Source organism: Nomascus leucogenys, chromosome 18 (assembly GCF_006542625.1).
Source record: "Nomascus leucogenys isolate Asia chromosome 18, Asia_NLE_v1, whole genome shotgun sequence".
Classification (NCBI taxonomy): domain Eukaryota; kingdom Metazoa; phylum Chordata; class Mammalia; order Primates; family Hylobatidae; genus Nomascus; species Nomascus leucogenys.
Window position 1 is genome coordinate 91,721,520 of NC_044398.1, and position 27,336 is coordinate 91,748,855.

Here is a 27,336-nt window from a genome sequence, read left to right on the forward strand (position 1 = left end):
ACCTACAGCCTAAACAGCAGCAGTGATGACAAAGGAACAGCAGCATCGTTTGCAGAGTGTTCATTCGTGTTTTTATCCCATTTACATTCATCGAGCGCATACTATGGACCAAGTGCTCTTCTGGGCACGTGGAAAATGGCAGAGAAGCAGAACATCAGAAACCTTTGCCCTTGGGGAGCTTGTGTTCATTTCATGTACGTTATCTCTAATCCCGACCACTGTGTCCGATCAGTATTATTTTAGCCTCCGTTTTACACGTGGGGAAACTGAGGCACAGAGCAGTCAAGTCCTTTGCCCAAGGTCACACAGCTAGTGAAAGACCGTGCCTGGATTCTAGTCCCAGTCTGTGTGACACGAGATGCTGTGTGTTGTCTATCCCCTTGGGTTTTTGCTGTCAAATGGCGACAGGGACCCCAGCCATGCCCACTTCGCTGGCACAGTGAAGTGGTGAAGGGTTGTGGATGCCAAATTGTAAAGCACAGGGCTGCCAGGTGTCCTGATGTTCTCTTCTCTGTGGCAGAGTCTTAACTCTGCAAGCTCGTGACAGGCCCAGGCTGAGACCGTGGAGCACAATTGTCCCCCGACACTGCCAGCTGCTTTAATGGCTTTGGCCTGTTTTTCCCTCTGCACACCAGGCACCCCTTGCACCTGCCCATCCCGCAGAGCCTCCTCCTGCAGGAGACCTTCACGGCTGATAGGCGACACCAGCGCTATTCCCTGGAGACTAGGGTTGTCCTGAATGACCGAGAGGAAACCCTGCAGACCGTGGTCCTGGGCTGCCAGGCCGGACACCCCTAGGTGAGTGGGTCTGGGGCATAGCCGGGAGGGGGCCTGAGAGCCGGAAGAAGGCCCCAGCTGCCTCCTGACTGCCTGCATGCGTGTGTACATGTATGTGGTTGTCCTTGCCAGGTCTGTGCAGGTCTGACGCATCCATACGATGGCAAAGTCATCCCCGGGAACACAGAGGGGTGCCTGGTTACTTGGAATCAGCAGACGGTAAAAGCGGAGACCCCAGAGACCTTTGCACCCCGCTCAGCCCTGGTTGAAGTTGTTCTTATCTCTCAGTAGGATTAAAAACATGTTATCTGAGCTGAGCGCAGTGGCTCACACCTGTAGTCTTAGCTACTCACGAGGCTGAGGTGGGAAGATCGCTTAAGACCAGGAGTTTGACATCCATCTGAGTAACATACGGAAACCCCATTTCTACAAAAGAAAAAAAAATTGTTTAATTAGGCAGGCATGGTGGCATGTGCTTGTAGTCCCAGCTACTGGGGAGGCTGAGGCAGGAGGATCTGATTAAGCCCAGGAGGTTGAAGCTTCAGTGAGCCGTGATTGCACCATTATATTCCAGCCTGGACAACAGAGCTGGACTCAGACACCTCCCCTACCCCCCCACTCCCCATCCCCACCCCCCCACTCCCCATCCCCACCCCCTGCCACACACACACAAAAAAAGTTCTGGCCAGACGTGATGGCTCATTCCTGTAATCCTCGCACATTGGGAGGCCAAGGGGGGCAGATCACCTGAGGTCAGGAGTTCCAGACCACCCTGGCCAACATGGTGAAACCCCATCTCTACTAAAAATATAAAAACTAGCCGGGCATGGTGGTAGGTACCTGCAGTCCCAGCTACTCAGGAGGCTGAGGCAGGAGACCCCCAGGAGGTGGAGGTTGCAGTGAGCCAAGGTGGCACCACTGCACTCCAGCCTGGGCCACAGAGTGAGACACTGCCTCAAAAAAAAAAAAAAAAAAAAAAAAAAAAAAAGGTTCTCCTGCCTGGGTTCCCTGTTTCATTTGGTCCTCCCTAGTACAGTCTGTGACAGTAAGAGGGATATATTCTAAAGGCCAGCACAACCCTGCCACCCGCATGCTCTCTAACTCTGACAGCCTCTCTTGGGATAAAGCCCCAGTCCTGTCCCCTCAGCCCTGCTTCGTGGCCTGTATCCGCCTCATCCAGCCTCTTCGCATTTCCTCGCCTGGCTCTTTCCTGCCTCGGGACCTCTGTGTGTCCTGTGTGCCTGGAGCCGTCACCCTCTCCTTCAGCTTTGCCTCCTCCCTTCTACTCATCTTTTAGGATTGGGCTCAAGCATCCTCTCACCTGACCCCCAGACCACCTCACACACACCCCTGCTTACCCTAGTGATGCCTTACATCTTTTTCTTTTTCCTTTTTTTTTTTGTGGAGAAAGAGTCTCATTCTGTCGCCCAAGTCGGAGTGTAGTGGTGCAATCTCAGCTCACTGCAACCTCTGCCTCCCAGGTTCAAGTTACTCTCCTGTCTCAGCCTCCCAGGTAGCTGGGATTACAGATGTGCATTCCCACTCCTGGCTAATTTTTGTATTTTTAGTAGAGACTGGGTTTTACCATGTTGGCCAGGCTGGTCTCAAACTTCTGACTTCAAGTGATCTGCCCGCCTTGGCCTCCCACAGTGCTGGGATTACCGCTGCACCCAGCTTGCCCTGTATCTTTTGCTTTTAGTACCTATCACAAATTCCAGTTCTTCTTTTTTTTTTTTTTAAATAGGCAAAATCTCGCTCTGTCACCCAGGCTGGAGTGCAGTGGCACAATCTCGGCTCACTGTAGGCTTGTCCTCCTAGGCTTAAGTGATCTTCGCACCTCAGCCTACCGAGTAGCTGGGACCACAGGCACATACTACCACCACACCTGGTTAGTTTTTATTTTTATTTTTAGTAGAGACAGAGTCTTGCTGTATTGCCCAGGCTGGTCTTGAACTCCTGGACTCTAAGCCATCCTCCCATCTTGGCCTCCAAAATGCTGAGATCATAGGTGTGAACCACTGTACCTGGCCTCAGTTCTATTTTTGTGTGATTCGTCGATCTCTGGCTCCTCTGCTAATCTGGAAAGCTCATGATCTCCGTGAGTGCTTTATTTACCACCATAGCCACAGGGCTTGGTACACAGTAGGTGCTCAATGAATAGTTGCCGCCATGATGCTATTTAACACCCATTGCATGCCAGGATCCAGAGCAGAGGTCCACAAACTTTTCTGGAAAGAATCAGATAGTAACTAGTTTAGGCTTCATGGGCCACATGGTTCAGGTCTTGTTGACTAGTAACTGCCATTACTATTCCAGAGCACCCTGGATAATACGTAATGAACGGGTGTGGCTGTGTTCCAACAGGGCTTCACTTGCAAAAACAGGCCACATTTGGACCAAGGGCTGTAGTTCTGACCCCTGGCTTAGAGGGTCTTCTTTGAGGCAGGGTGTTGCTCTGTCACCCAGGCTGGAGTGCAGGGGCACGATCATGGCTCACTCACTGCAGCCTTGACCACCTCCCAAGCTCAAGTGATCCTCACACCTCAGCCTCCTAAGTAGCTGAGACCACAAGTGTGCACCACCACACCCAGCTCATTTTAAAATGTGTTGTAGAGATGGAGGTCTCACTATGGTACCCAGGCTGGTCTTGAACTCTTGGATTCAGGAGATCCTCCTGCCTCACCTTCCAAAGTGGTGGGATTAGGCCAGGTGTGGTGGGTCACACATGTAATCCCAGCATTTTGGGAAGCCAAGGTGGGTGGATCACTTGAGGTCAGGTGTTCGAGACCAGCCTGGCCAACATGGTAAAACCCCATCTCTACTTACAAAACTATAAAAATTGGCTGGGCGTAGTGGCGGGTGCCTGTAATCCCAGCTACTCGGGAGGCTGAGCCTCACGAATCACTTGAACCTGGGAGGCGGAGGTTGCAGTGACCCAAGATCCCACCACTGCACTCCAGCCTGGGTGACAGAGAGAGACTTGGTCTTAAAAAAAAAAAAAAAAATGTTGGGATTACAGATAAGAGTCACCACACCTGGCTGAGGGTCTTGACATGTGGCTCCCTAGGGGTGAAACTTGTTTTTGCCTGTGTGTCCTTGGCAAATTATTTTGTGTCTCTGTATGTCAGTTGCCTTGTGTGCAGAATGGGAGCTGCAGTGCTCATCTCTACGCAGTGGCTGTGAGGATTACAATGTGGTGTTGCAAAATGCCTACTAGAACCCCATCCAGGTCTTCTTCCCGACTCCTCTAGTAGGAGTTGATACTCTGGGAGAGCACCTTATTTTTCAGCAAGCATTTATGGAGCGTCTACTGTGTGCAAGGAAGATAGTCCTTGTTTCTCTCTCTCTCTCTCTCTTTTCTTTTCTTTTTTTTTTTTTTAAGAGTCTCACTTTGTTGTCCAGGGTGGAGTTTGGAGTGCAGTGACTTGATCTCAGCTCACAGCAACCTCCATCTCCTGGGTTCATGCACAGACCCCTCCCACCATTTTTTTTTTTTTTTTTCAAGACTGAGGATCGCGTCTTGCTGTTGCCCAAGCTAGGGTGCAGCTGCGCAATGTCAGCTCATTGCAATCTCTGCCTCCTGGGTTCAAGTGATTCTTCTGCCTCAGCCTCCCGAGTAGCTGGGATTACAGGCGCCCACGACCACAACCGGCTAATTTTTGTACTTTTAGTAGAGATGGGGTTTCTCCATGTTGGCCAGGCTGGTCTCGAGCTTCTGACCTCAGGTGATCCCCCCACCTCAGCCTCCCAAAGTGCTGGGATTACAGCCATGAACCACCACTCCCAGCCGTTTCTCTTTGCAAGATACACAACAGCCTCTGGGAAGGAGGGTGAACCAGGCAGCTGTTGAGCCTTGAGAGCCACCCTTCTGGGGTCTCCCTTCACCATTATTAAACAAGGCTGCGTGTGGCTCCCCAGGGATAAGGTAGTACAGTTATTGGAGCTTCTAGGGAGAAACAAATGGCAGGATGACAGCCTCAGACACCTGCAGAAGTGGCTCCCAATGGTGTTTGCTGTTTCTTAAACCGGAGATTGCAGATCCAGCGCCATGGGCCAAATTCAACCTGCAGATGGTTTTTGTTTGGTCTGCTTACTATTTACATTTTTTAAGGAAATTAATTGCTACCATTGAAAATCAGAAGATTTTGAGTGTTTATAAGAAGAAAATCAGATGGTGTGACCACACCAGGCCGCAAATCCCAGCTGACAACAACAGGCTCTGACTGAGTAAAGGGCAGTCGTTTAGTTTCATATAATTTGGCTGTCTGCTCTTTTTAAAACCATGTCTAGGCTGGGCGAGATGGCTCACGCCTGTAATACTAGCACTTTGGGAGGCCAAGGCAGGCAGATCGTTTGAGGTCAGGAGTTTGAGACCAGCCTGACCAACATGGTGAAACCCTCATCTCTACTAAATACAAAAAAAATTAGCCAGGCATGGTGGCGGGTGCCTGTAATACCAGTTACTCAGGAGGCTGAAGCAGGAGAATCACTTGAACCCGGGAGGTGGAGGTTGCAGTGAGCCAAGATCACGCCACTGCACTCCAGCCTGGGTGACAGAGTGAGACTGTCTCAAAATAAAATAAAGTAATAAAATACTGTTTAATGACATACATTTTTCTCCCCTCTTGGACCCTTATTTTGGGTCCTCCATCTTGGTTCTAAAGTAAAGCTGAGCACCCCTTTAAGGATGCACTCCAATGATAAAGCTCCTTGGCAGGCATTTTTAACTTCTCAGTGAACACAGGTAGGAAAAGATGGCAACATGCTACTGTGTACTTGGCCTGTGGCAGAAGCTAAATGGTTGTTGAGTAAATAAATGATGGAGTAATTGTGTATTAGTTTGCTATGGCTGCCGTAATAAATTGCTGCAATCTTAGTGGTTTAAAACACCACAAATTTTACAGTTTTGGAATTCAGAAACCCAAAATGGATCTCACGTGGCTAAAATCAAGGTGTGAGCAGGGCTATGTTCCTTCTGGAGGCTCCAGAGGGGAGTCCATTTCCTTCCTTTTCCAGCTTGTGGAAGCTGCCTGCATGCCTTGGTTCATGGCCCCTTCTTCCACCTTGAAAGCCAACAGCGTGGCATCTTCCAGTCTCTGTGTGACTCTGACCCTTCTGCCTCCCTCTCATAGGATCCCTGTGATTACTTTAGGGCCACCCGGATAACCTCCTCATCTCAAGATCCTCAATCCAATCACACTGCAAAGTCTCTTTTGCCATGAAAGGTCACATATTGACAGGTTCCAGTGATGAGGACATGGATGTCATCATGGAACAAGTGTTCTTCTGCCAACTCCACTATGAGTTACTCATTCTTTCACTCTAGCACAGCTTTGACCTTGGGGTTTCAGGCTGTAACTAGTGATTCTGCATTTGTCCAAATATTTATTGAGCACCTACTATACGGCAGGACCTGTGCTAAGTATTAGGAATATGGCAATGAACAAAATAGACTACTCCCAAGGCACTTTCTTTGAACAAGTCACATTCACATTTGTTCCATCAAGCCCACACTGCTAATCTTACCTGTAGGCACTGGAGTTTACCCTTCCTGTGTACCCATCCCCACTTCCTGCCCTATAAGTGGAAGAGTGTAGACTGCTCCATAACCCATCAATCTTTGGACCACTTTCTTCTAACCACTGGATTCCCAGGGTGTCTTCTGCAGGCACGTAGAGATGGGACGAGACCTCTCTGAGTGCCTCTGGTTCTCACACACCCAGGCTAAGAACAGGGAGGTCGAGGCCACTTTGAAAGTCAACCGGAAAGTTGCCCTGCACTTGAAGGGTTTGCTTCATGACAGATCTCAGCGTGGGGAAATCCGGCACAGCCTGGCCCTGGACTTGGCCCATTCCTACCAGGTACGGGTCCCCAGGTTGGGCAGACCCTGGTTTGTGCCCTCCACACAGAGCTTGGCTGTTAGTGGAAATAAAGGGTGTTGTCTGTTTCTTCCCAGCTGAGCTTCCCCCAGGCCCTGAGCTTGGATGGGGGCATCATCTTTAGACGGAGTCTCCAAGGAACATTCAACTTTGGCATGGATGCACGAGTTGCTGTCAACCACAACGTCACATCCCAGGTCAGGAGACTGAGTTCTGCTCCCTTGCCGAGGGAGGCCGGGTCTTAATGACCTTTAGTGAAGGTGCCCTGTATGAGATGTCTGAGGAGGTGGCAGGAGACATGACCCTGGGGAGCCAACAGCACAGCCCTTATTTTGGCAGTGTGTGTGTGATTAGTCAGGATGCATTGACTGGTGTTGTAAACAAATGTTTGGCTCTTTGTGAAAGGCCAGTGTTCATGTCTCAGTTCAGCATGGCTCTGCTCCATGCAGTCTCTCAGGATCCAGGCCTCCCTTCCTTGTGGCTCTGCCCCAGCAGGCAGATGGAGGGACAGGGAGTGGAGAATTATGCAGGAGGCTTTTATGGGCCAGACCCATAAGTAGAAAGGTCATTCCTGCCTGGGTTCTCATCACATGACCCCACCTAGCTGCAAGGGAGGCTGGGAAATGTAGTTTTAGCTGTATGTCCAGGAAGAAAAGGAAATGCAGTTTGGTGAATATATAGCAGCCATTGTAGGTATATTTACTCTTTCACGGCTGTTCATTTATTCATCCATGGACGTGTTCATTCATGTCCTTTCATTCAGCATGGATGGGTTGTATCTCTGCTGGGTAACTCTGTCCCCATCTCTGTTCCCATCTCTGAGGAGCTTTCAATCTAGTGGGCTTTTAGTGTTGTATAAGTTCAAGTTCAATTCCCAGTTCCACTGTTAACTAGCTGTGTAACCTTGGGTGAATTACTGAATCCCACTGAGCCTCAGTTTTGCTAGCTGGGAAATGGGATGGTAACAACAACCCAGCAAAGCAGTGTTGAGGATTAAATGAGGCGGTCATTGTGAACCTGGTAGCACAGTGCCTGGTTCATGGTCAGGGTCAAGTAGAAGGTGGTGTGGCTGTGAGAGGCATGAGCAGGTACCATGGCAGGGAGTAGGGGGTCCCAGAGTGGTCTTCCCAGCCCCCCATGCAGGACATCACTTCCTAAGCAACCTTTTTTGGTAGCACAGCCTGAGTAAGATTGAGGGCTGAGGAACATTGAGGGAGGACAGATGTTTCTGGTTTGAGCTCTGGGCATATTCTGGGATGCATTTGCCCAGTAGCCACCTCGTAGGGTTCTGCATCTCTCTCTCGGTTCCCTCTGACTCCTCTTCAACTCTCCCTGCAACAGGCCTCGGTCCAGCTGGACGGATCTGAGTCCGACTTTGCATTTTTCTTCCAGCTCAGGCATCCCCACGGACCAGCATTTCCTCCAAACTTCCAGGTATGGACGTTGCTCCCTTGGAGATGACCTTGACTCGCCTGCCAAGGGTTGTCTCTGAGCAGCTGGCCTGCTGGGAGATGGGCGGAAGGAAGGCAGGATGGGGGCCCGAGGGAGGGAGGCCACACTTGCAATGTTGTGCTTAGCCAAACAGCCCCTGCAGAATCAAGAACAGATGGCAGGGAGGTTTCCACATCCATCATTTGTAAGTGATGGTCCAAGCCGAAGGGGGTGAAGGATCACATTTCACTCTTGAAAATGGACGGAAACAGAGTTTTCCTCCAAACTCTGCCCTGTATTTGGGCTTGGGAGAAGCCGTATAATCCTTCAAGAGGGCTTTGTTGACCCGGGGTATTTTGGAGGTGGAGAAAGACATTCAGGTAGGAGCCCTGTCTCCCCACCAAATGTGTGGCTTCATTGAGCAGCCTGTGCATGGTGTGTGCACAGGAATTAGGGGGTGGCTAATTCAAGGATGTGGAGGTGTAAATAGGAAACCCCAACAGGGATGAGGCCCTCAGGAGACGTGGGGCAGACCTTTAATTTGATAGCAATAAAAAAAATTAGAGGTGGGGTCTCAGTATGCTGCCCAGGCTGGTTTTAAACTCTTGGCCCCAAGCTGTTTTTCTGCTTCAACCTTCCAAAGTGCTAAGATTACAGGCATGAGCCGCCGCACCTAGCCTGATAGCATTTTAAAATTTCTTTTGGGACAGGATCTCACTCCGTTAGCTGGGCTGAACTGTAGTGGCATAATCACGGCTCACTTCAGCCTTGACCACCTGGGGTCAAGCGGTCCTCCCACCTCAGCCTCCTGAGTAGCTGGTACTGCAGGCACGTGCCACAACACCAGCTAATTTTTGTACTTTTTTTTTTTTTTTTTTTTTTGGCAGAGACAGGGTCTCGCTACGTTGCCCAGGCTGGCCTTGAGCTCCTGGGCTCAAGCGACCCTCTTCCCTTGGCCTTCCAAGGTGCTGGTATTACAGGCATAAGCCACTGCGCCTAGCCCTGACAGCATTTTTTTAAACACGTGCTGTTCATTCCCCGAGTATTGGGTTTTAGAAACTTGAATGGAGCCCGAGAATGGCTCTGAATGGAGGGAACTGCTTATTCTTAGAGGGATGAGCTTTCTCAGGTTGATGTCCCTGAAGTCAGTCTGTATCTTCACATTGACACAGGTCACCGTTTCACTAGCAACCTTTTGCTTTTGTGGAGTTCCCTGAGATCACGGCCCATTTGAGAGCTGCTGGCATCTTAGATTGGAGGAAATGTCATCATATTAACCATTTGTTCTGGGAGCTGATGTCTGTGGAATGATTGCGTGGCAGGCTCTGTTCTAAACCCTCTTTGTGGATTATCTCATGGTGGCCTCATGATGCTATTGTGGGGGGCGTGGGGCACCGTTGTACCATTTTGTGGGTGAGGCTCTGAGATTTAGAGAGGTGGCGTGACTTGCCCAAGATCATGGAGCTCCCATGGGTGGGAACCCAGGCATTCTGGTTTCAGAGCCCATGCGATTGATCCCCCGAATTCATCGGGGAGTGGAGGTGGGTTACCCTGGAAGCTTGGATGCTGGGTCATCTAATGGGTGCAAACATTTTTATCATTAGTGTTTTTCGAGACTGGGTCTCGCTCTGTCACCCAGGCTAGAGTGCAGTGGCGTGATCTCGGCTCACTGCAACCTCTGCCTCCCAGGTTCACGCCATTCTCCTGCCTCAGCCTCTCCGAGTAGCTGGGATTACAAGGCATGCGCCACCACACCCAGCTAATTTTTTGTATTTTTAGTAGAGATGGTATTTCACTACATTGGCCAGGCTGGTCTTGAGCTCCTGACCTCAAGTGATCTGCCTGCCCCGGCCACGCAAAGTGCTGGGATTACTGGTGTGAGCTACTGTGCCCAGCTCAAACATTAATTTTAATTTTAATTTTTAAGACAGGGTCTTACTCTGTCACCCAGGCTGGAGAGCGGTGGCATGATCATGGCTCACTGCAGCCTCCACCTCCCAGCCATCCTTTCACCACAGCCTTCTGAGTAGCTGGGAGTACACGTGCACGCCACCACGCTCAGCTAATGGTTTAATTTTTTGTAGAGATGGGGGTATTGCTCTGTTGCTCAGGCTGGTCTCAACTCCTGGCCTTCAGCAGTCCTCCTGCCTTGGTCTCCAAAGTGCTGTGGTTACAGGTGTGAGTCATCATGCCCTGCCAGCCTATGGAGATTGACAGATGCATATAATGTCATGGATCTGCCATTACAGCATCATTCAGAACAGTTTCCGTGCCCTAAAAAATCCTCTGGGTTCTACCTTTTCATCCCTCCTCCTACACTCCACCCCCTGGCAACCACTGATCTTCTTACTGTCTGTGGGTTTGCCTTTTTCCAGAATGTCATAGAGTTGGAATACAGTGTGCAGCCTTTTCAGATGAGCTTCTTTCACTTAGTAATATACATTTAAGTTTCCTCCATGTCTTTTTCAGCTTAATATAGCTCATTTTATATTAGCACTAGATAATATTCCATTGTCTGGGTGTATCATGTTTTATTCAGCAGTTCATCTATGGAGGTACCAGGCATTCTTTTAAAACCAGTCCAGCCATGGTGGCTCACTCCTGTAATCCCAGCACTTTGGGAGGTCGAGGCAGACAGATCACCTGAGGTCAGGAGTTCGAGACCAACCTGGGAAACATGGTGAAACCCCATCTCTACTAAAAATACAAAAAAAAAAAAAATTAGCTGGGTGTGGTGGCAGGTGCTTGTAATCCCAGCTACTCAGGAGGCTGAGGCAGGAGAATCGCTTGAACCTGGCAGACAGAGGTTACAGTGAGTCGAGATTGCGCCACTGCACTCCAGCCTGGGTGACACAGTGAGACTCCGTCTCAGAAAAGAAAAGAAAAAAAAAAAAACAAAACTTTTCCTGTGATTATAGTGCACGGGCTGGATTGAGAACCATGGGGCTAAACCTGCTTTGCATATGGGGAAACTGAGGCCCAGGTCAGGAAAGGGAGAGGCTCAGGTCCCTTGGGAGCTGGTGGAGCCTTGGGCCTCTCTGCTCCCACCCTCCACTGCTCCCCTCCCCACTTCTCCCTTCAGCACCCTTGTTGGGGTGGGTACATGTTCACCCCAGCCTGACCGCTTGGGTACCCAGATGCTATCCTCTTTGAACCCCAGAAGTTCTGGGTCCTCTGGTTTCTGCGGGGCACTCTATGGGGCCTCCTTTTCTGTGGAGGAGTTGCAAAGATGTCCTCTGCTTCCCCCACCAGCCCCCTTCAGGCACCAGCACGAGTTTTAGAGCTAGGCAGACTCAGGTGGCATATGTGACCCTTTCAGTGCCTCAGTTTCCCCATTTGTACAATGTACATGTACATTTCACATGTGGTGGAAAGGACAAGATGGGACCGTACCCCTGGGCCAGGAGCTGGAACCAGGGCAGGCTATCTCCTCCATTCCTCCATCTGTCTGGTTTCTCCTCCTAATTGTGTGCTGTCTACCATGATTGGTGAGTGCTCAAAGTTGGAGTGGCTCAGGAGGGCTTCCTGGAGAAGGAGGCAGCCCTCTCCCACACCCAGGATCCCATGGACCCTTCCTGTCCGTCCCCTGCCTCCCTGCAGGTGCAGGCAGCTGCCGGGCGCTACGGAGTGCGCAGCCTTAACGGATCTCTATCTGTGCACATGTCTGGCCGGGAGCTGTTTCTGCTGGAGGTGGACGCCAGCCAGGACACTCGGAGGAGCAGCCGGGGCTGGGGTGTGAGTGTCCTTCTCCACCAGGCTGTCCTCAGTGCCCCCAGGGCTGTTCGGCTGCAGCTGTCTGGAAAGATCACCCCAGCAAGGTAATGGTCCCCAGGTGGCCTGCAAGGAGGCAGGGAGAGCACAGAGGCCAAAAGGCTGGTGTCCTGGGACATGGGAAATCCTCGCTCAGAGGCCCCTCTTCTGTCCCTCTGAGACCACACCCAAGTCAGCCCCATCGGTGTCACTGAGGGCATGAAAAGTGGGTGGCATTTGGTTTTTCACTTTTACGCTTTATTTCTTTTTTGTATTGTTATGAGAGCGTTCGTTGTAGATGGCTTAAAGGATAACGTGTAAAGGGCTGGGCACCATGAGTCACCCCGCAGGGCTTTGGGAGGCCGAGGCAGGAGGATTGTTCAAGTTCAGGAGTTCAAAAGCAGCTTGCGCAACATTGCAAGACCGCATCTCTACAAAAAATTTTAAAAAATTAGCTACATGTGGTGGGGTGCACCTGTAGTCCCAGCTATTTGGGAGGTTGAGGTGAGAGGACTGCTTAAGCTTGGGAGTTGGAGGCTGCAGCACGCTATGATTGCAGCATTGCAGTCCAGCCTGGGTGACAGTGAAATGAGCCTGACTCTAAAACAGTAATAATAATAATCATGTAAAAAGGAATGAAACAAAAATCACTAGTGATCCCAAGGAATATGCATCTCCGTCTGGTCTCCTGTCTAAGTAGATATTTACCTACTGATGTGTCCACTATGGTGGGGTGTTCAGGAGCCTAGGGTCCAGGGGTGATCACTTGGGTTCAAGTCCCAATTGGGCCACTGCTGCCTCTGGGACCACTCTCCCTTCTGTGCCTCAGTTTCTCCACCTGCTTCTTAGGGTTGTCCTAAGGATGAACTGAGCCCTGCATGTGAGTTCCAAGGCAGGGCCAGTGAGCACGCTCAGTAGCTGGCTACCATCTTTGCTACAGATGTAATCAGAAAAACCAAACTCTTCTCTGCTACTAACCTTTTAATGCTCAGTACAGGATAATTCTGTGGCCAGGAACCAGGGGGTCTTTTTCCCCATCAAGCAATTCTCTGGTGGACACTAACTGGGTGTCCTATAAATTAACTCAGTTCTGACTCCATATTCCTGGAGGTAGCATCAGACCCCACAGGTTAAGTGTGCAAGACTGCCCCCAGCTTTAGACACCATTCCCCTCAGCCTCTCTAGTAGCTGGAACTATAGGCTCACCACCACACCTGGCTAATTTTTGTACTTTATTTTTGTAGGAACAGGGTCTTGCTATGTTGCCCAGGCTGGTCTTGAACTCCTGGCCTGAAGCAATTTTCCAGCCTTAGCCTCCCAACGTGCCAGGACTACAGGCATGAGCCACCCTTTATACGTTATTATATGTTATTACTTATAGACTATTATAATTCTTTGTGTTATATACCATGAATGCTCTCATAACAATAGAAGAACCTAGGTTCTGCTGCCGACTGTGCTTGGTGAGCACTTAAGAGCTGGAGTGGCTCGGGAGGGCTTCCTGGAGGAGGGGATCCTCCCCCTCACTCAGGTTCCTATAGATTCTTCCTGTCCTCCCTTTGCTTCTGAGCCTTCCCCTGCCTCCTGACAAACTGGCTGTAACTTGGAGGTCCCCATAACCTCCTCCCATCTTGCGTCTGATCATTCGCAAAAATGGCTCACAGAACTCAGGGAAACATTTTACGTATATTTATTCATTGATTATAGAGGATACGATTTGAGAACAGCCAGATGGAAGAGACGCATAGGGCAAGGTATGGGGCAAGGGGTGCTGGGCTTCCCTGCCCTCTCTGGGCCACCACCCTCTGTGTGTTCAGCCCAGAAGCTCTCTGCGAACCCCGTGGTTCAGGGATTTCTATGGTACCTTCATCATGCAGGCATGACCCCTTATTAACTCAATCTCCAGCCCCTCTCCCCTTCTCAGAGGATGGGATGTGGGGCTGAAAGTTCCAATCTCTAATCATGGCTTGATCTTTCTGTGAACCAGTTCCTGTCCAGGAACCCAAGAGTCACCTCATTAGAACCAAAGACGCTCCTATCAACAAAAGAGACTCCCTAGTTCCTAAGGGATTAGGAGCTCTGTGTCAAGGATTGGGGCAGAGACCAAATATATATTTCCTAGTACATCACAGTATTATGCTAGTATTTTGAGTACTGCACATTGTGATACAAATTGGGTCTCCACTAAATATTTCCTCTGCAATCCCATGTTTGTTCCAGCTTTGGCATGGATTTAAGGAGACTCTGGGCTGTGGGCATGGTCCTAGATAACCTTGTCCTCAGAATTGCCACCACAGCTGTCTGTCCCTTCACCTTTCCAACTACCCATCCTTATCCCGTCTGAAAAGGATTTGAGGCAAATTATTAAAATGCACCTTGTTCTAGGTCAGGAGTTGGCAAACTCTCAGTAAAAGGCCAGACGGTAAATATTTTCAGCTTTGTGGGCCATATGGTCTCTGTTGCAACTACTCAGCCCTGCCACTGTAGCATAAGAGTGCTATAGACAATTCATAAATAATGGGCAAGATTGTGCTCCAATAAAACTTTATAAAAAGAAGTGGTGGGCCAGCTTTGGCCCACAAGCTGTAGTTTTCCAACCCTTGTTCTAGATTTTAAAAAGATACACGAGGAAGCTAGGGTGAAGGGAAAGGAAAAATAGGAAAAATGGGGAGCTGCTCAAAGTAGTTTCAGTAAACAAAATTCATGCCATGAATTCCTCTGTGTTATTTAGAGCTCAGCTGAAGATTTGGCTCTGAGCTTCCTAGCAGCCAATGCAAAGAGAGAAACTAACAAGTAGTAGTATTTGCAGCCACCCTGAGGAAGTACACACACACAGTCCACAGCTGTGCACCACGAAATGCATGGCTGATCTTGTTCCTGGTGGTGAAGCTCAAGGGAAATCTCTCCAGTGGTGTCATGTAGGAACTCACTGTATGATGAGTGTGATGATAGGAACTGTGTCCTCTGCCCCAATTTTCCAGCAAGTTTAACAGCAAGCTTCTTGGGACTGTTCCTTCTGTCACATTTATCAATCACTCATTATGACCCTGGAGCAGGAACCTTATATTCCAAAGTTCATTTAATTCTAAACAACCCTATGCTTTAGGTACTGCTAACTGCTTATTTGAGCTTTGGGCATATTACTCTCTCTCTACCTGTTTCCTCATCTGTATATTAGGGATCACAATATTCTCAAAACTCAAAGGGCTTTTGTAAGGAGTCAACGTGTCTAAAGTGCACAGTGCATGGCAGAGTGTGTTGGTTAGATGTTGCTGTATAACAAGCTACTCCAAACATAGAGATTAAAGAACAACCATTTTGTTTGCTCATGATTCTGTGGGTCAGGAAATTACACAAGGCTTAGGCAGTTCTGCTTTGTGTGGCTTTGGCAGGGGTCATTCTCTGGGACTCTTGGCTGACATCAGCCTTCAGCTGAGTCAGTTCCCAGCCAGATGTGTGTGTGGGCTGAGGTCGGGGGTGGACTGGGAAGTCCAGGAAGGCTTCCTTTGCATGTCTGGCACCTCGGTGCTCTTCCATGTGCCCCCCCTCTCTCTTTTCAAGTGGCTGCTTGGGCTTCCTCACATCATGGCAGTCTCAGGCTGGTCAGACTTCTTACCAGGTGGCTGGGTTCCAAGAGGCAGCATTCACGTGAGAAGGTGAAAGTTGCAGATCTTAGGTCCCAACCTTGAAAGTTCTACAGTGTCACTTCTGCCACATTCTATTGATCAAAATGTAGGTCACAAGGCTAGCCCTGATTCAAAGGGAGAGGACATAGATCTCACATGTTAATACAGGAGTGGCAAAGTCACCTTGCAGGAGAGTGTGGGAAGAGCCACCCATAGATGCAAACGCTGTTTCACACCTGGGTGAGTACCTGTCAGTATCAATATCAATATCATTTCAAGGCCAGGCACAGCAGCTCATGCCTGTAATCCCAGCACTTTGGGAGGCCGAGGCAGGCAGACCACCTGAGGTCAGGAGTTCGAGACCAGCCTGGGCAACGTGGTGAAACCCCATCTCTACTAAAAATACAAAACTTAGCCAGCTGTTGTGGCGGGTCCCTGTAATCCCAGCTATTCGGGAGGCTGAGACAGGAGAATCGCTTGAGCCCAGGAGGTGCAGGTTGCAGTGAGCCGAGATCGTGCCACTGTACTCCAGCCTGGGTGACAGAGTCACTCTGTCTCCTAGAAAAAAAAAAAAACTCAATATCCGTATGTCTGCTTTATTTCCCACTTTGCAGAAGGAGAAACTGATGCTGAGAGAGGTTGCGTCCTTTTCCCAGGTCATCCTGTTAGTGGGCAGCAGCATTGGGGTTGGAACACGATTTGCCTGACTACAAAGCTCATGATCTTCACCCCCTTACTTCACTGCCTAGGATTTGGCTGTTTTCCAAGGCACTGCTGGACCAGAACACAGCACAGCTCCTTCTCCAGGCATCTGAGGAATGGAGGGGAGGCCGGATCCTGACCTTCCAGAGCCAGACCCGGCACACGGTGGCTGGCTGGGCAGTGATGCCCCATCTCCTGACAGTCACAGGAAGGCTGAAGCAGAAGGAGACGCTTCAAGAAGGTGAGGGCCTGAGGAACACCATGAGGGCAGCGGCAAGTACTTTCTATGGAACTGCAAGGTAGATTCAGTTCCACCCAAGTCCAGTGATGCTCCAGCTCCAGCATCTCATGCTGGCATATCCACAGGTTTGGATAAAGGGGTATGGATTATTCCCCTTTGTGAGAAATGAACATGCATTCTGACAAAGAAACTCTGCTCACTAAAAACTGAATAGGGTTCCTTATGCAGGACTTGTCAGAGCCTTTAACATGCTGATGGACATTGTGTATCTCCAGGAGGAAGAGTTGGGTGCAGGGTTTCCCAGGCATATTTTTTGGAATACCTTTTATTTTGACATCACACTAGACTTGTAGAAAAGTTGCAAGAACAGTGCAAAGAATCCCACAGGCCCTTTGCCCAGATCAATCAGTTACTAACATTTTACATTTCCTTTATCATTCTCATATTCATATTCTCTCTATATGTGTATATATTTAACATTTTATTCCTGAATTGTGTTTTCCTAGATTGCAGACATGATAATTCTTTTTTCTCGTTTTCTTTTTTGAGACTGAGTTTTGCTCTTGTCCCCCAGGCTGGAGTGCAATGGAGCAATCTCAGCTCACTGCAACCTCCGCCTCCCGGGTTCAGGCGATTCTGCTGCCTCAGCCTCCCGAGTAGCTGGGATTACAGGAACACAGCATCACACCTGGCTAGTTTTTTTTGTATTTTTAATAGAGATGGGGTTTCACCATGTTGACCAGGCTGGTCTCGAACTCCTGGCCTCAAGTGATCGATCTGCCTCCGCTCCCAAAGTGCTGGGATTACGGGTGTGAGCCACTGCGCCTGGCTGATACTTACATTTTGAAGGGTACAGGGTAGTCACGTTGTAAAACAGCCCTCCGTCTGAGTTTGAGTGACACTTCCTGATGCCTGCATTCAAGAAAGCCTGTTGGTAGGACACCACAGAAATGGGGCATCCTCCTGTCAGGTGGCACCTTCCGTCCGTTTGTCCAACGTTGGTGACATTAGCTTTGATCTCTTGATTAAGGTGGGGTTGCCAGGTTTCTTAGCTGTAAAGTTTTTAGTTATTTCCTTTGTAATTAATAAATAATTGGGGTGAGATACTTGGAAGTCATGTAAGTATTCTATGTTCTCATCGAATTGTGACCCTCCTAGTTTTAGCATCCACTGATGATGTTTGTCTGAGTCTGTTACCATTATGATGATTGCCAAATGGGGATTTTTCTAATTCTTTTTTTTTTGTTTAATTTATTGCTTATAGGCCAGGCATGGTGGCTCACACCTGTAATCCCAGCACTTTGGGAGGCTGAGGCGGGCAGATCACTTGAGGCCAGAAGTTTAAGACCAGCCTGGCTAACGTGGTGAAACCCTGTCGCTACTAAAAATGCAAAAATTAGCCAGGGGTGGCGGTGCACGCCTGTAGTCCCAGCTACTCAGGAGGCTGAGGCACGAGAATCACTCGAACACGGGAGGCAGAGGTTGCAGTGAGCCAAGATCGCACCACTGCACTCCATCCTGGGTGATAGAGTGAGAATCTGTCTCAAAAATTAATTTATTGCTTAGGGCAGAATGCTTTCCCTGCTTACTCCCTTTGACCTTCCCTTCCATTCTGTATTAGTCTGTCCTTGCAATGCTATCACATCCTGAGACTGGGTAATTTATAAAGACTTTGGCTCATAGTTCTGCAGGCTGTACTGGAAGCATGGTGCATCTTCTTCTCTGCTAGCATGTCACAGGGCCAGAGCAGGATTAAGAGAAAGAGGGGGGAGCTGCTACACACGTTTAGACAACCAGATCTGACAGTACAAGGGGATGCTGCTAAATAGTTCAGGAGAAATCCGCTCCCAGGTCATCCAGTCACCTCCCACCAGGCCCCACCCCTGACGTTGGGGATTACAATTTAACATGAGAGTTGTTGGGGACACAGGTCCAAACCATACCACCCTCCTTCTTTCCTTCCTTTCTTAACCTCAGTAGGGACTCATGGATTCTTACTTTATTCAGTAATCTGTCATGATCATTATTATTTCAGTGCCCGATTTTCCTAGATTTGCCCCGTGGGAGTCCCTACAAGACAGCTCCTCCCCCTCCCCTCCCCATTTCCCATACAACATTACAAGCGTATAGAAAAGTTGAATTGTACGTGAATATCCACATGCCCCCCACCTAAATGTTATAATTGTTGGCATTTTGTGTTATTTTCTTTATCCCGTATCCACTGTCCATCTGTCAGAGGTGTGTAAACCAGAGCAACCCCATCTTGAATAGGAGCTGGGTAAAATGAGGCTGAGACCTACTGGGCTGCATTCCCAGGAGGTTAAGGCACTCTTAGTTACAGGATGAGATAGGAGGTTGGCACAAGATATGGGTCATATAAAGACCTTCCTGATAAAACAGTAAAGAAGCCGGCTGAATCCCACCAAAATCGAGATGGTGACATCCCACCAAAACCAACATGGTGACATCCCACCAAAACCAAGCTGGTGATGACAGCGTCCTCTGTTCGTTCTCATTACTACATTCCCACCAGCGCCATGATCATTTACAAATGCCATGGCAACATCAGGAAGTTACGCCATATGGTCTAAAAGCGGGGAGGATGGGCCGGGTGCGGTGGCTCATGCCTGTAATCTCAGCACTTTGGGAGGTTGAGGCGGGTGGATCACCTGAGGACAGGAGTTCAAGACTAGCCTGGCCAACATGGTGCAACCCCGTCTCTACTAAAAATACAAAAAAAAAATTAGCCAGTCATGGTGGCTCTCGCCTGTAATCCCAGCTACTCAGGAAGCTGAAGCAGGAGAATCGCTTGAACCTGGAAGGTGGAGGTTGCAGTGAGAGGAGATTACGCCACCGCACTCCAGCCTGGACAACAACAGCGAAACTCAGTCTCAAAAAATAAACACAAAGGGGAGGCATGAATAATCTACCCTTAATTTAGCATATAATCAAGAAATAACCATAATAATGGGCAACCAGCAGCCCTTGGGGCTGCTCTGTCTGAAGTAGGCTTTCTTTATTCCTTTCCTTTCTGAATAAACTTGCTTTTGCTTTGCACCATGGACTTGGCCTGAATTCTTTCTTGTGGGACATCCAAGAAGCCTCTCTTGAGGTCTGGATCCGGACCCCTTTCCTGTAACACATCCATCTATGTTATTTTTGATGCTTTTTCAGAGTGAGTTGTAGACATCAGAACACCTTACACCCAAACGGATTATCACTCACATCATGAACTAAAGCTCAAAATTTGCTTATAATTCTCCCTGCTCTTAGTCTCCCTCCCTTACTTCCTTCCTCTGGTGGTGTAAAGTTTACATATGATGAAATGTGCAGGTCTCAGCTGGGAGTAGTGGCTCACACCTATAATCCCAGCACTTTGGGAGGCGGAGGAGGGCAGATTGCTTGAGGCTGGGAGTTTCAGAACAGCCTGGGCAACATCGGGAGACTCTGTCACCACAAAAATTTTTTTAAAATTCGCTGGGCATGGTGGTGCATGCTTATGTCCCAGCTACATGGAGGCTGGGTGGGAGGATCGCTTGAGCCTAGGAAGTGGACATTGCAGTGAGCCGTGATTGTGCCACTGCATTCCAACCTGGGCAACAGAATGAGACCCTGTCTCAAAAAAATAATCAAATTAGCGTCTAGTGGTTTCTCCTTGTGGCTTTAATTTGCATTTCCCTGTTGATGAATCATGTTTAGCACTTTTTTTTTTTTTTTTTTGAGATGGAGTTTCGCTCTTGTTGCCCAGGCTGGAGTGCAATGGTGTCATCTCAGCTCACCGCAACCTCTGCAATTCTCGTGCCTCAGCCTCCCGAGTAGCTGGGATTATAGGCCTGCACCACCATGTCTGGCTAATTGTTTTTGTTTTGTTAGTAGAGACAGGGTTTCTCCATGTTGGTCAGGCTGGGTCTTGAACTCCTGACCTCAGGTGACCCACCCACCTAGGCCTCCCAAAGTGCTAGGATTACAGGTGTGAGCCACCGCTCCTGGCGAAACACTTCTTCATGTGTGTTATTTGTTCATGTAGCTTCCTTTGAGATTTTTTTTTTGCCCATTTATTGTTTGTCTTTTATTGAGTTGTAGATACTCTTTATATATTCTACAATAGAATATTTTCTTCCATTTTGATTTTTATGCTTTTTTTTTTTTTTTTTTTTTTGAGATGGGGTCTTGTTCTGTTGCCCAGACTGAAATGCAGTGGGATGATCATGGCTCAAGCATCCTCCTGCCTCAGCCTCCCAAGTAGCTGGGACTGCAAGTACATGCCACCATGCCCAGATAATTTTTTTTTAGAGGCAGGGTTTCCCTTTGTTGCCCAGGCTGGTCTGGAATGCCTGAGCTTAAACAATCCTCCTACCTCAACTTCCCAAAGTGCTGGGATTACAGGTATGAGCCCCTGCACCCAGCCTGGCCTGATATTTTTATGCCTTGTAGGTTTTTTTTTTTTCTTATTGCAATAGCTAAGAAATACAGTATATAATATTGAATAAATATGCTAAGAGCAAAAATTCTTACCTTGTTCTCAATCTTACAAAGAAAATGTTCAAAATTTGCACAAATAATTTTAATGTTTGCTATTGGTTTTGCAGAGTTTTTTTTTTGTTTTTTAGAGACAGAGTCTTGCCCTGTCTCCCAGACTGGAGTGCAGTGGTGCAGTCTCTGCTCACTGCAACCTGCAACCTGCAACCTCCGCCTCCCAGTTTCAAGTGATTCTCCTACTTTAGCCTCCCAAGTAGCTGGGATTACAGGCATGCGCCACCACATCACCACACCACCATAACTGGCTAATTTTTATATTCTTAGTAGAGACAGGGTTTCACCATGTTGGCAGGCTAGTCTTGAACTCCTGACCTCAAGTGATCTGCCTGCCTCAGCCTCCCAAAGTGCTGGGATTACAGGCATGAGCCACCGCGCCTGGCCAGTTTTTATTCTTAAGAGTGGGTGTTGAATGTAGTCAAATGCCTTTTCTGATTCTAGTACATATTCATATGGTTGTTCACTTTAATTTTGTTAATAGAGTGAATTAAATTGGTCTTCAGTGTGAAACCAACCTTGCTTTAGTGGGATTCCCTGCACTTTTTCATATGTATTTTTCTTTGCTTCTATATGTAATTGAATTTGGTTTCCTAATACTTTGTTAAGAAAGTTGGTGTCTGTGTTCATAGCACTACTGGACTGTAATTTTCCTTTTTTGCAAAGCTCTTGTCAGGTTTGGTGTGAGGTTTATGCCAATTTCATAAACCAAGTCGAGTATTCTCTTCTCTTCTCTTTCCTGAATGAGTTTGTATGAGATTAGTGGTGATGTTCCCTAAACGTCTGATTGACTTTACCAGCAAAGACGTCTGGAGCGTTCTTTGTGGGAGTTTTTTGGAAAACGTATAGAGCTCTATAGATGTAGAGCTCTTCAGATTTTCTGAACTATTTTGCGAATTAACTCACTCGATTTCCAGAGTGTCCTGGGAGGGAGCTGGTGTACTTTGATGGATTTCACAAACGTGCCATTTCTGACATGAGTTACAAGTGTGACATCATGAATCTAGCAACTTCCTACCCCCAAATTCTTTTCCCTCCTCTCCAAAGCAGCTCATTTCCCTGAGCCGCCCCTGCTCTGTTCTTCTCCACCATCCTCTGCAGGCACCATCAGGGTCACCGCTGACTCAGCTGTGCTGGGCTTCCTCCTGCGGGACAAGCATGAGAAGGCAGGGAACGGCACCAGCGTGCGCAGCGTGACCTGTGTCCTTGCCCAGAACAGCAGCGAGGCCTTGCCTGGAGAGCTCCAGCTGAAGGGCTGGCTGCAGGTCCAGACGGGGAACCTGAGCGCCCAGGCCAGCATCCGGGCCCATGCAGCCAACCTGGCTCTGGGTGGCTCCTGCTCCTGGGGCCCCGGGCATGGCCAGCTTGTGGGTGGCCTGACACACAATATCAGCACGCTGAGTGATGCAGGTAGGATGAGTGGTCCAGGCAGAACAGCTTCTTCCTCCAAGACTTTTAAGTCCTGGAGCCAAGGGAGGGGGGATAAACGAGCCTCTAACCCCCAAATTCACATACCAGCTTCATTTCTTTCCACTGCTGGCTTCCCCGGCACACCTCCATCTCCTTCCCTGGGCCGTGATTCAGCCAGAACATGCAGCTTCAGGGCACCAGTTGTTACCATATTGACATGATTCAAATCAGATGGTGACAGCCCCTGCCACCAGTCCCCTCCAGGCCTCCCACCCCCCATTCCCTGGGACAGCTCGTGCAGCGTGGATACCTGGCCTAGCCAGGACCCCAAGGATGCCCTCTGGGACCGCAACTATGAAATAATCCAAACAGCCCCTGCTCGAGCTTCTCAGATGTTCCTTCCAGGCCTGGAGGGGCTCCAGGTGCAGCCGCGAGGGGAGGACACATGATCAGACCCGTTTCCCTCTGAGATTTGGGCCCTTTCCTCAGGGAGCTGGAAATCCTAAGGGGACATGGGTCTTAAAACCGGCTGCGTGTGGCAATTGTGCTGTGAGGTTGGACCAGATGAAATCGCCATTTCTGTGAAATATAGACAGTTTCAGATGGTTTAACCTGGTATATTGGGGGCAGTAGGACCTGGAGCTGTGGGGCTCAGGGGATCCTCTAGAGAGTAGGTGTGCTGGCCAGGCCCCCGTCATGTTCCCATCCTGACTAAATGCGGTGGACTGGGCTGAGTGGTCTGTGGGGCTCTACCCACTCCTGCCCACTGGCCTCTTCCCCCAGGACTCCCCTCTGAGGCAGGGATGCACCTGTCTCTCACCCACGTGGCTTCCAACTGCTCAGCACGGCTGACGCTGCAGAACACGGGGGGCCAGCTAGATGCTGCCTTTGGCCTGGAGGACTTGACCCCCGAGTCCCTGGGCCTCCAGCTCCATGCCAGCCTCCGCCACACCCACACCATGCCCAGCCTCAAGCACTGGGGCCTCCCCTTCTCCTTAGACGGCCACGGGCACTTCCAGGTGAGTGAGGAGGAGGCTGCACCCGGGCCCTCTCGGGGGACAGTGGGTCCCAGGGACCCCCAACAGCTTTGCTTCTGCCCAGAGTGTGGGACGCAGTCTGGCGGCCGGGCTGACGGTGATCTTGGATGGCGAGCAGCTCCGTGCAGCCCTGGAGAGGAAGGCAGAGGGTGGCCGCCAGGGGCTGGTGCTGGGGCTGCACCACGGCCTGTCGGGACTGCAGGGCACCCTGCCCTCCCGGCTGGAGGTGAGTGGGTTGGGTGCCCGCGTGGGCCAGGCTGCAGCCTGCACCAGGCCCTTCCTGGTAGAATGAAGACGGTGGAGGCCCTGGTCCCTCAGTTCCTCCCTGGGGCCCCTGCCCTGGAGAAGCCCCACACCCGCAGCTGTCTTCATTGTTCTCAGAACTGAAAAGCAGGAAACCACCTCGGTGCCTGTCCCTGAGGGTGGCTAAACCGTCCATGGTGGGAGAGGGAATGTGAGCAGGGCTCCTGGCCTGAAGCCAGGCTGCACCATCGCTGACTGTGTGACCACACGCAAGATGCTTCCTCTTTCCCTGACTTGCGTGACCCAGTTTCCGCATCTGCCACCTCCTCCCATGGTTACTCTGTGGTTCAGTTAGGACCGTACCTGGCGTGGAGGCCCTGCATGCTGGGAGCTCCATTTACCTTCATTTGATGATGATGCTGTGGCTTCGCCCTCAAGTCTCTGTGCAAACCTCTGTTTGGGGTTATTTGCCCACGGTGGCTTCCCCAAAGGGCGGTGGAGTCAAGTGGGATCTTGACACCCATGACAGTCCACTCTGGGGTCAGGGAAGCAGCCAGCCGCTTCCCACCCACTGGTCTCTGTAGGTCAACTGCAGTGGAGACGCCTCGCCCACCCAGCTGTTAGGACGGTGCCGAGGGGACATCGCTGGGCAGCCTCTCGAGGTACGGGGTCTCTGTCCTGGGCTGGATGGTTGTGGTACATAATGGACCCCTCCAGGGGGGCTGGCGCAGCCTGATCACAGGGGCTGCCTGTGGTGTGGCCCGGGGCTGAGGTCGCTGCCAGGAGATACTCACATGGTCCCCCTCCTTCAAGACCCCCCACATCCCTGGTGACATGCACCTGGACTCCCAGTTCCCAGGGGCATCAGCTCAACCTGATGGTCATTGAGTAGTCCCATCTGCAAACACAGGTAAACACCAACTGGGACCCAAGGGTTGCAAGCCCACCTCTATCATGGGCATCTGGGGTGGCTGTGGGCATGTCCTGGCATCATGAGACAAGTGGACCATGGAGCTCAGGGCTGGGGTGCAGCTCAGCTCAGGTGGCATCAAGCTCTCTCTGCTGAGGGTGCAGGCAGGAAGCACAATGCCTTTCTCCTTGTCCTGTCTGTCTCCCACCACTGCCACCCAAGTGTCATGGGCTCAGGCATTTCTATTTTGTGCATTGCAGTATCCCCAGGTTTAAGATGGGGCTTGGCATGTCGTAGGTGCTCAGTCAACATTTTTGACCCATGGAGTAGCAGTTCTTGCCTCATAAAACAGGTGACATAAAACAGTGAGGGGCCTCGCCGCCTGCTGCATGCTCAGGCAGTGATCGCAGATGCTGCCGCTGTTGCTGCTGTTTCTTTTCCTTTCCTTTCCTTTTTTCGTTTCCTTTCGTTCCCTTTCCTTTCCGTTCCATTCCGTTCCATCCCGTCCGTTTCTGAGATGGAGTCTTGCTCATTTGCCCAGGCTTGAGCGTAGTGGCATGACCTCAGCTCACTGCAACCTCTGCCTACCAGGTTCAAGTGTCTCCTGCCTCAGCCTGCCAGGTAGGTGGGATTACAGGTACCCACCACCACACCCAGCTAAATTTTTGTATTTTTAGTAAAGACAGGGTTTCACCATGTTGGCCAGGCTTGTCTTGAACTCCTGACCTCAAGTGATCGGCCTGTCTCGGCCTCCCAAAGTGCTGGGATTACAGGCGTGGGCCATGCACCCAGCCCGCTCCCGCTGTTTCAATGAAAAACCTGCGTGCGTTGGGTACAGGGGTTTCAAACTTGAAGACTTTGGGGGCAGGCAGAGAAATGAAATGTGTCACTGGGCTGTGTGGGGAACTGCAGAGTGTGTGGCACGTCTCAAACCCTCCACGTCATATGTATCTCTTCACATTTCTTGTTGTAGTAAAATATGTGTAACAATGTAAAACCGTTTTAAAGTATACAACTCGGGGATGCTACATTTGTTCACACTGTTCTACGATCATCAGTGCTTGCGAGTTCCAGAATTTTTCATCACCCCAGTGGAAACCCCATACCCATCAGCAGTCCCTCCCATCCCCTCCTCCCTGGTCCCCAGCAACCACGAATCTGCCTTCCATCCCTATGCGTTCGTCTATTCCGGAAGTTTCATACAAACAGAATTATACAAGATGTCGTATATCCCAACACTTTGGGAGGCCAAGGTGGGTGGATCACTTGAGGTCAGGAGTTTGAGACCAGCCTGGCCAACATGGTGAAATCCTGTCTCTACTAAAAATACAAAAAATTAGCTGGGCGTGGTGGCGCATGCCTGTAATCCCAGCTACTTGGGAGGCAGAGGCGGGAGAATCGTTTGAACACAGGAGGTGGAGGTTGCAGTAAGCCAAGATTGCGCCATTGCACTCCAGCCTGGGTGGCAGAGCAAGACTCAGTCTCAAAAAAAAAAAAACAAAAAAAACACACACAAGAAATACCAGAGTGAGTGACCACATTAAACTTACCAGCTCAAGGGCCATCAGTTTGCAACCCCTAGTCTAGGGTTGACTGGACCCTGGGAACGCCCAGTCCTGGGGGGGATGTCCAGGGAGCCAGCTGTGTGGTGATGAGGGCTCAGGCCTCAGTTGCCCCAGCCCTGCCCACTGGGGCTGGGGTGTATGGAAGCGCTCTGTGGATAGTGACAGAGAGCTCAGCCCTGGCCTCTCTGCTGTCACACTGAGTCTCTGGATCTGCCCTGAGCCTGAGTGCCTGGGGCCCGTCTGACCTTGGCACCATCAAGGTCAGCGGTGACACCAGCAGAGGCCTAGGAGGCAGGCCTGGGTGTGGCCCAGTGTGGATGGGGACAGTTTGGCAGAGCTGGCCAGCAGTACAGAGCCCCTGAAACTCAGGACAAGTCCAGCCCTGGGCCCTGTGCTGTCATCCCAGAGGGTGGGTGGCACATGATCAGAGCCCAGCAGACCTGGACCTCCTATGGTGTCCCACGGCAGAGGCGGCCGTCTTCTGCATAGAGCGGCTTCCCACACACCCAGTACACAGGCATAACTGGGGAAGGCATTAAAATGCAGGTTTGATTCAGCAGGTTTGGTGTGGGGCCTGAGACCCTGCATTTCTCAGCCCGGGTGATGCAGACACAGCTGGGCCGTGGCTCATTCTTTGGGTTGCATTTTTTTTTTTTTTTTTTTTTTTGGTTTGAGAAGGAGTTTCGCTCTTTCGCCCAGGCTGGAGTACAGTAGCATGATCTCGGCTCACTGCAACGTCCGCCCCCTGGGTTCAAGAGGTTCCCCCGCCTCAGCCTCCTGAGTAACTGGGATTATAGACACCCACTACCATGCCTGGCTAATTTTTGTATTTTTAGTAGAAACGGGGTTTTCCCATGTTGGCCAGGATGGTCTGAAACTCCTGACCTCAAGTGTTCTGTCCACCTTTGCCTCCCAAAGTGCCGGGATTACAGGCATGAGCCACCGTGCCTGGCCTCACTGAAGGTTTTACTGAGATGGTTGTGGGGTGGCATAGGAGGGAACTATATCTCACAGCAGAGTTTGAGAAACTTTTCCCATCAAGGGCCCCAGATAGTAAATGTCTTAGGCTCTGTGGTCCTGCAGTCTCTGCCGCAATGCCTCCATTCTGCTGCTGTTGTGTTGTGAAAGCAGCCACGGGAATAGGACGTGAACATGTTACCGGAACGGGGTCTTGATCCAGACACCAAGGGAGGGTTCTTGGATCTTGTGCAAGAAAGAATTCAGGGCTGCTG

General features: G+C 50.1%; 1 protein-coding gene across 1 annotated transcript in view; it reads left to right on the forward strand.

The window, feature by feature from the left end:
• The window catches only part of LOC100607258, a 153,954-nt gene that overhangs the window by 81,135 nt on the left and 45,483 nt on the right, over window positions 1-27,336 (forward strand). Inside the window, 11 exon segments of the mRNA XM_030797618.1 lie at window positions 636-798; window positions 910-996; window positions 6,501-6,638; window positions 6,734-6,853; window positions 7,998-8,090; window positions 11,688-11,905; window positions 16,213-16,406; window positions 22,041-22,349; window positions 23,133-23,368; window positions 23,451-23,612; window positions 24,214-24,291. Of these exon segments, the coding sequence (XP_030653478.1) occupies window positions 636-798; window positions 910-996; window positions 6,501-6,638; window positions 6,734-6,853; window positions 7,998-8,090; window positions 11,688-11,905; window positions 16,213-16,406; window positions 22,041-22,349; window positions 23,133-23,368; window positions 23,451-23,612; window positions 24,214-24,291 (1,798 nt within the window).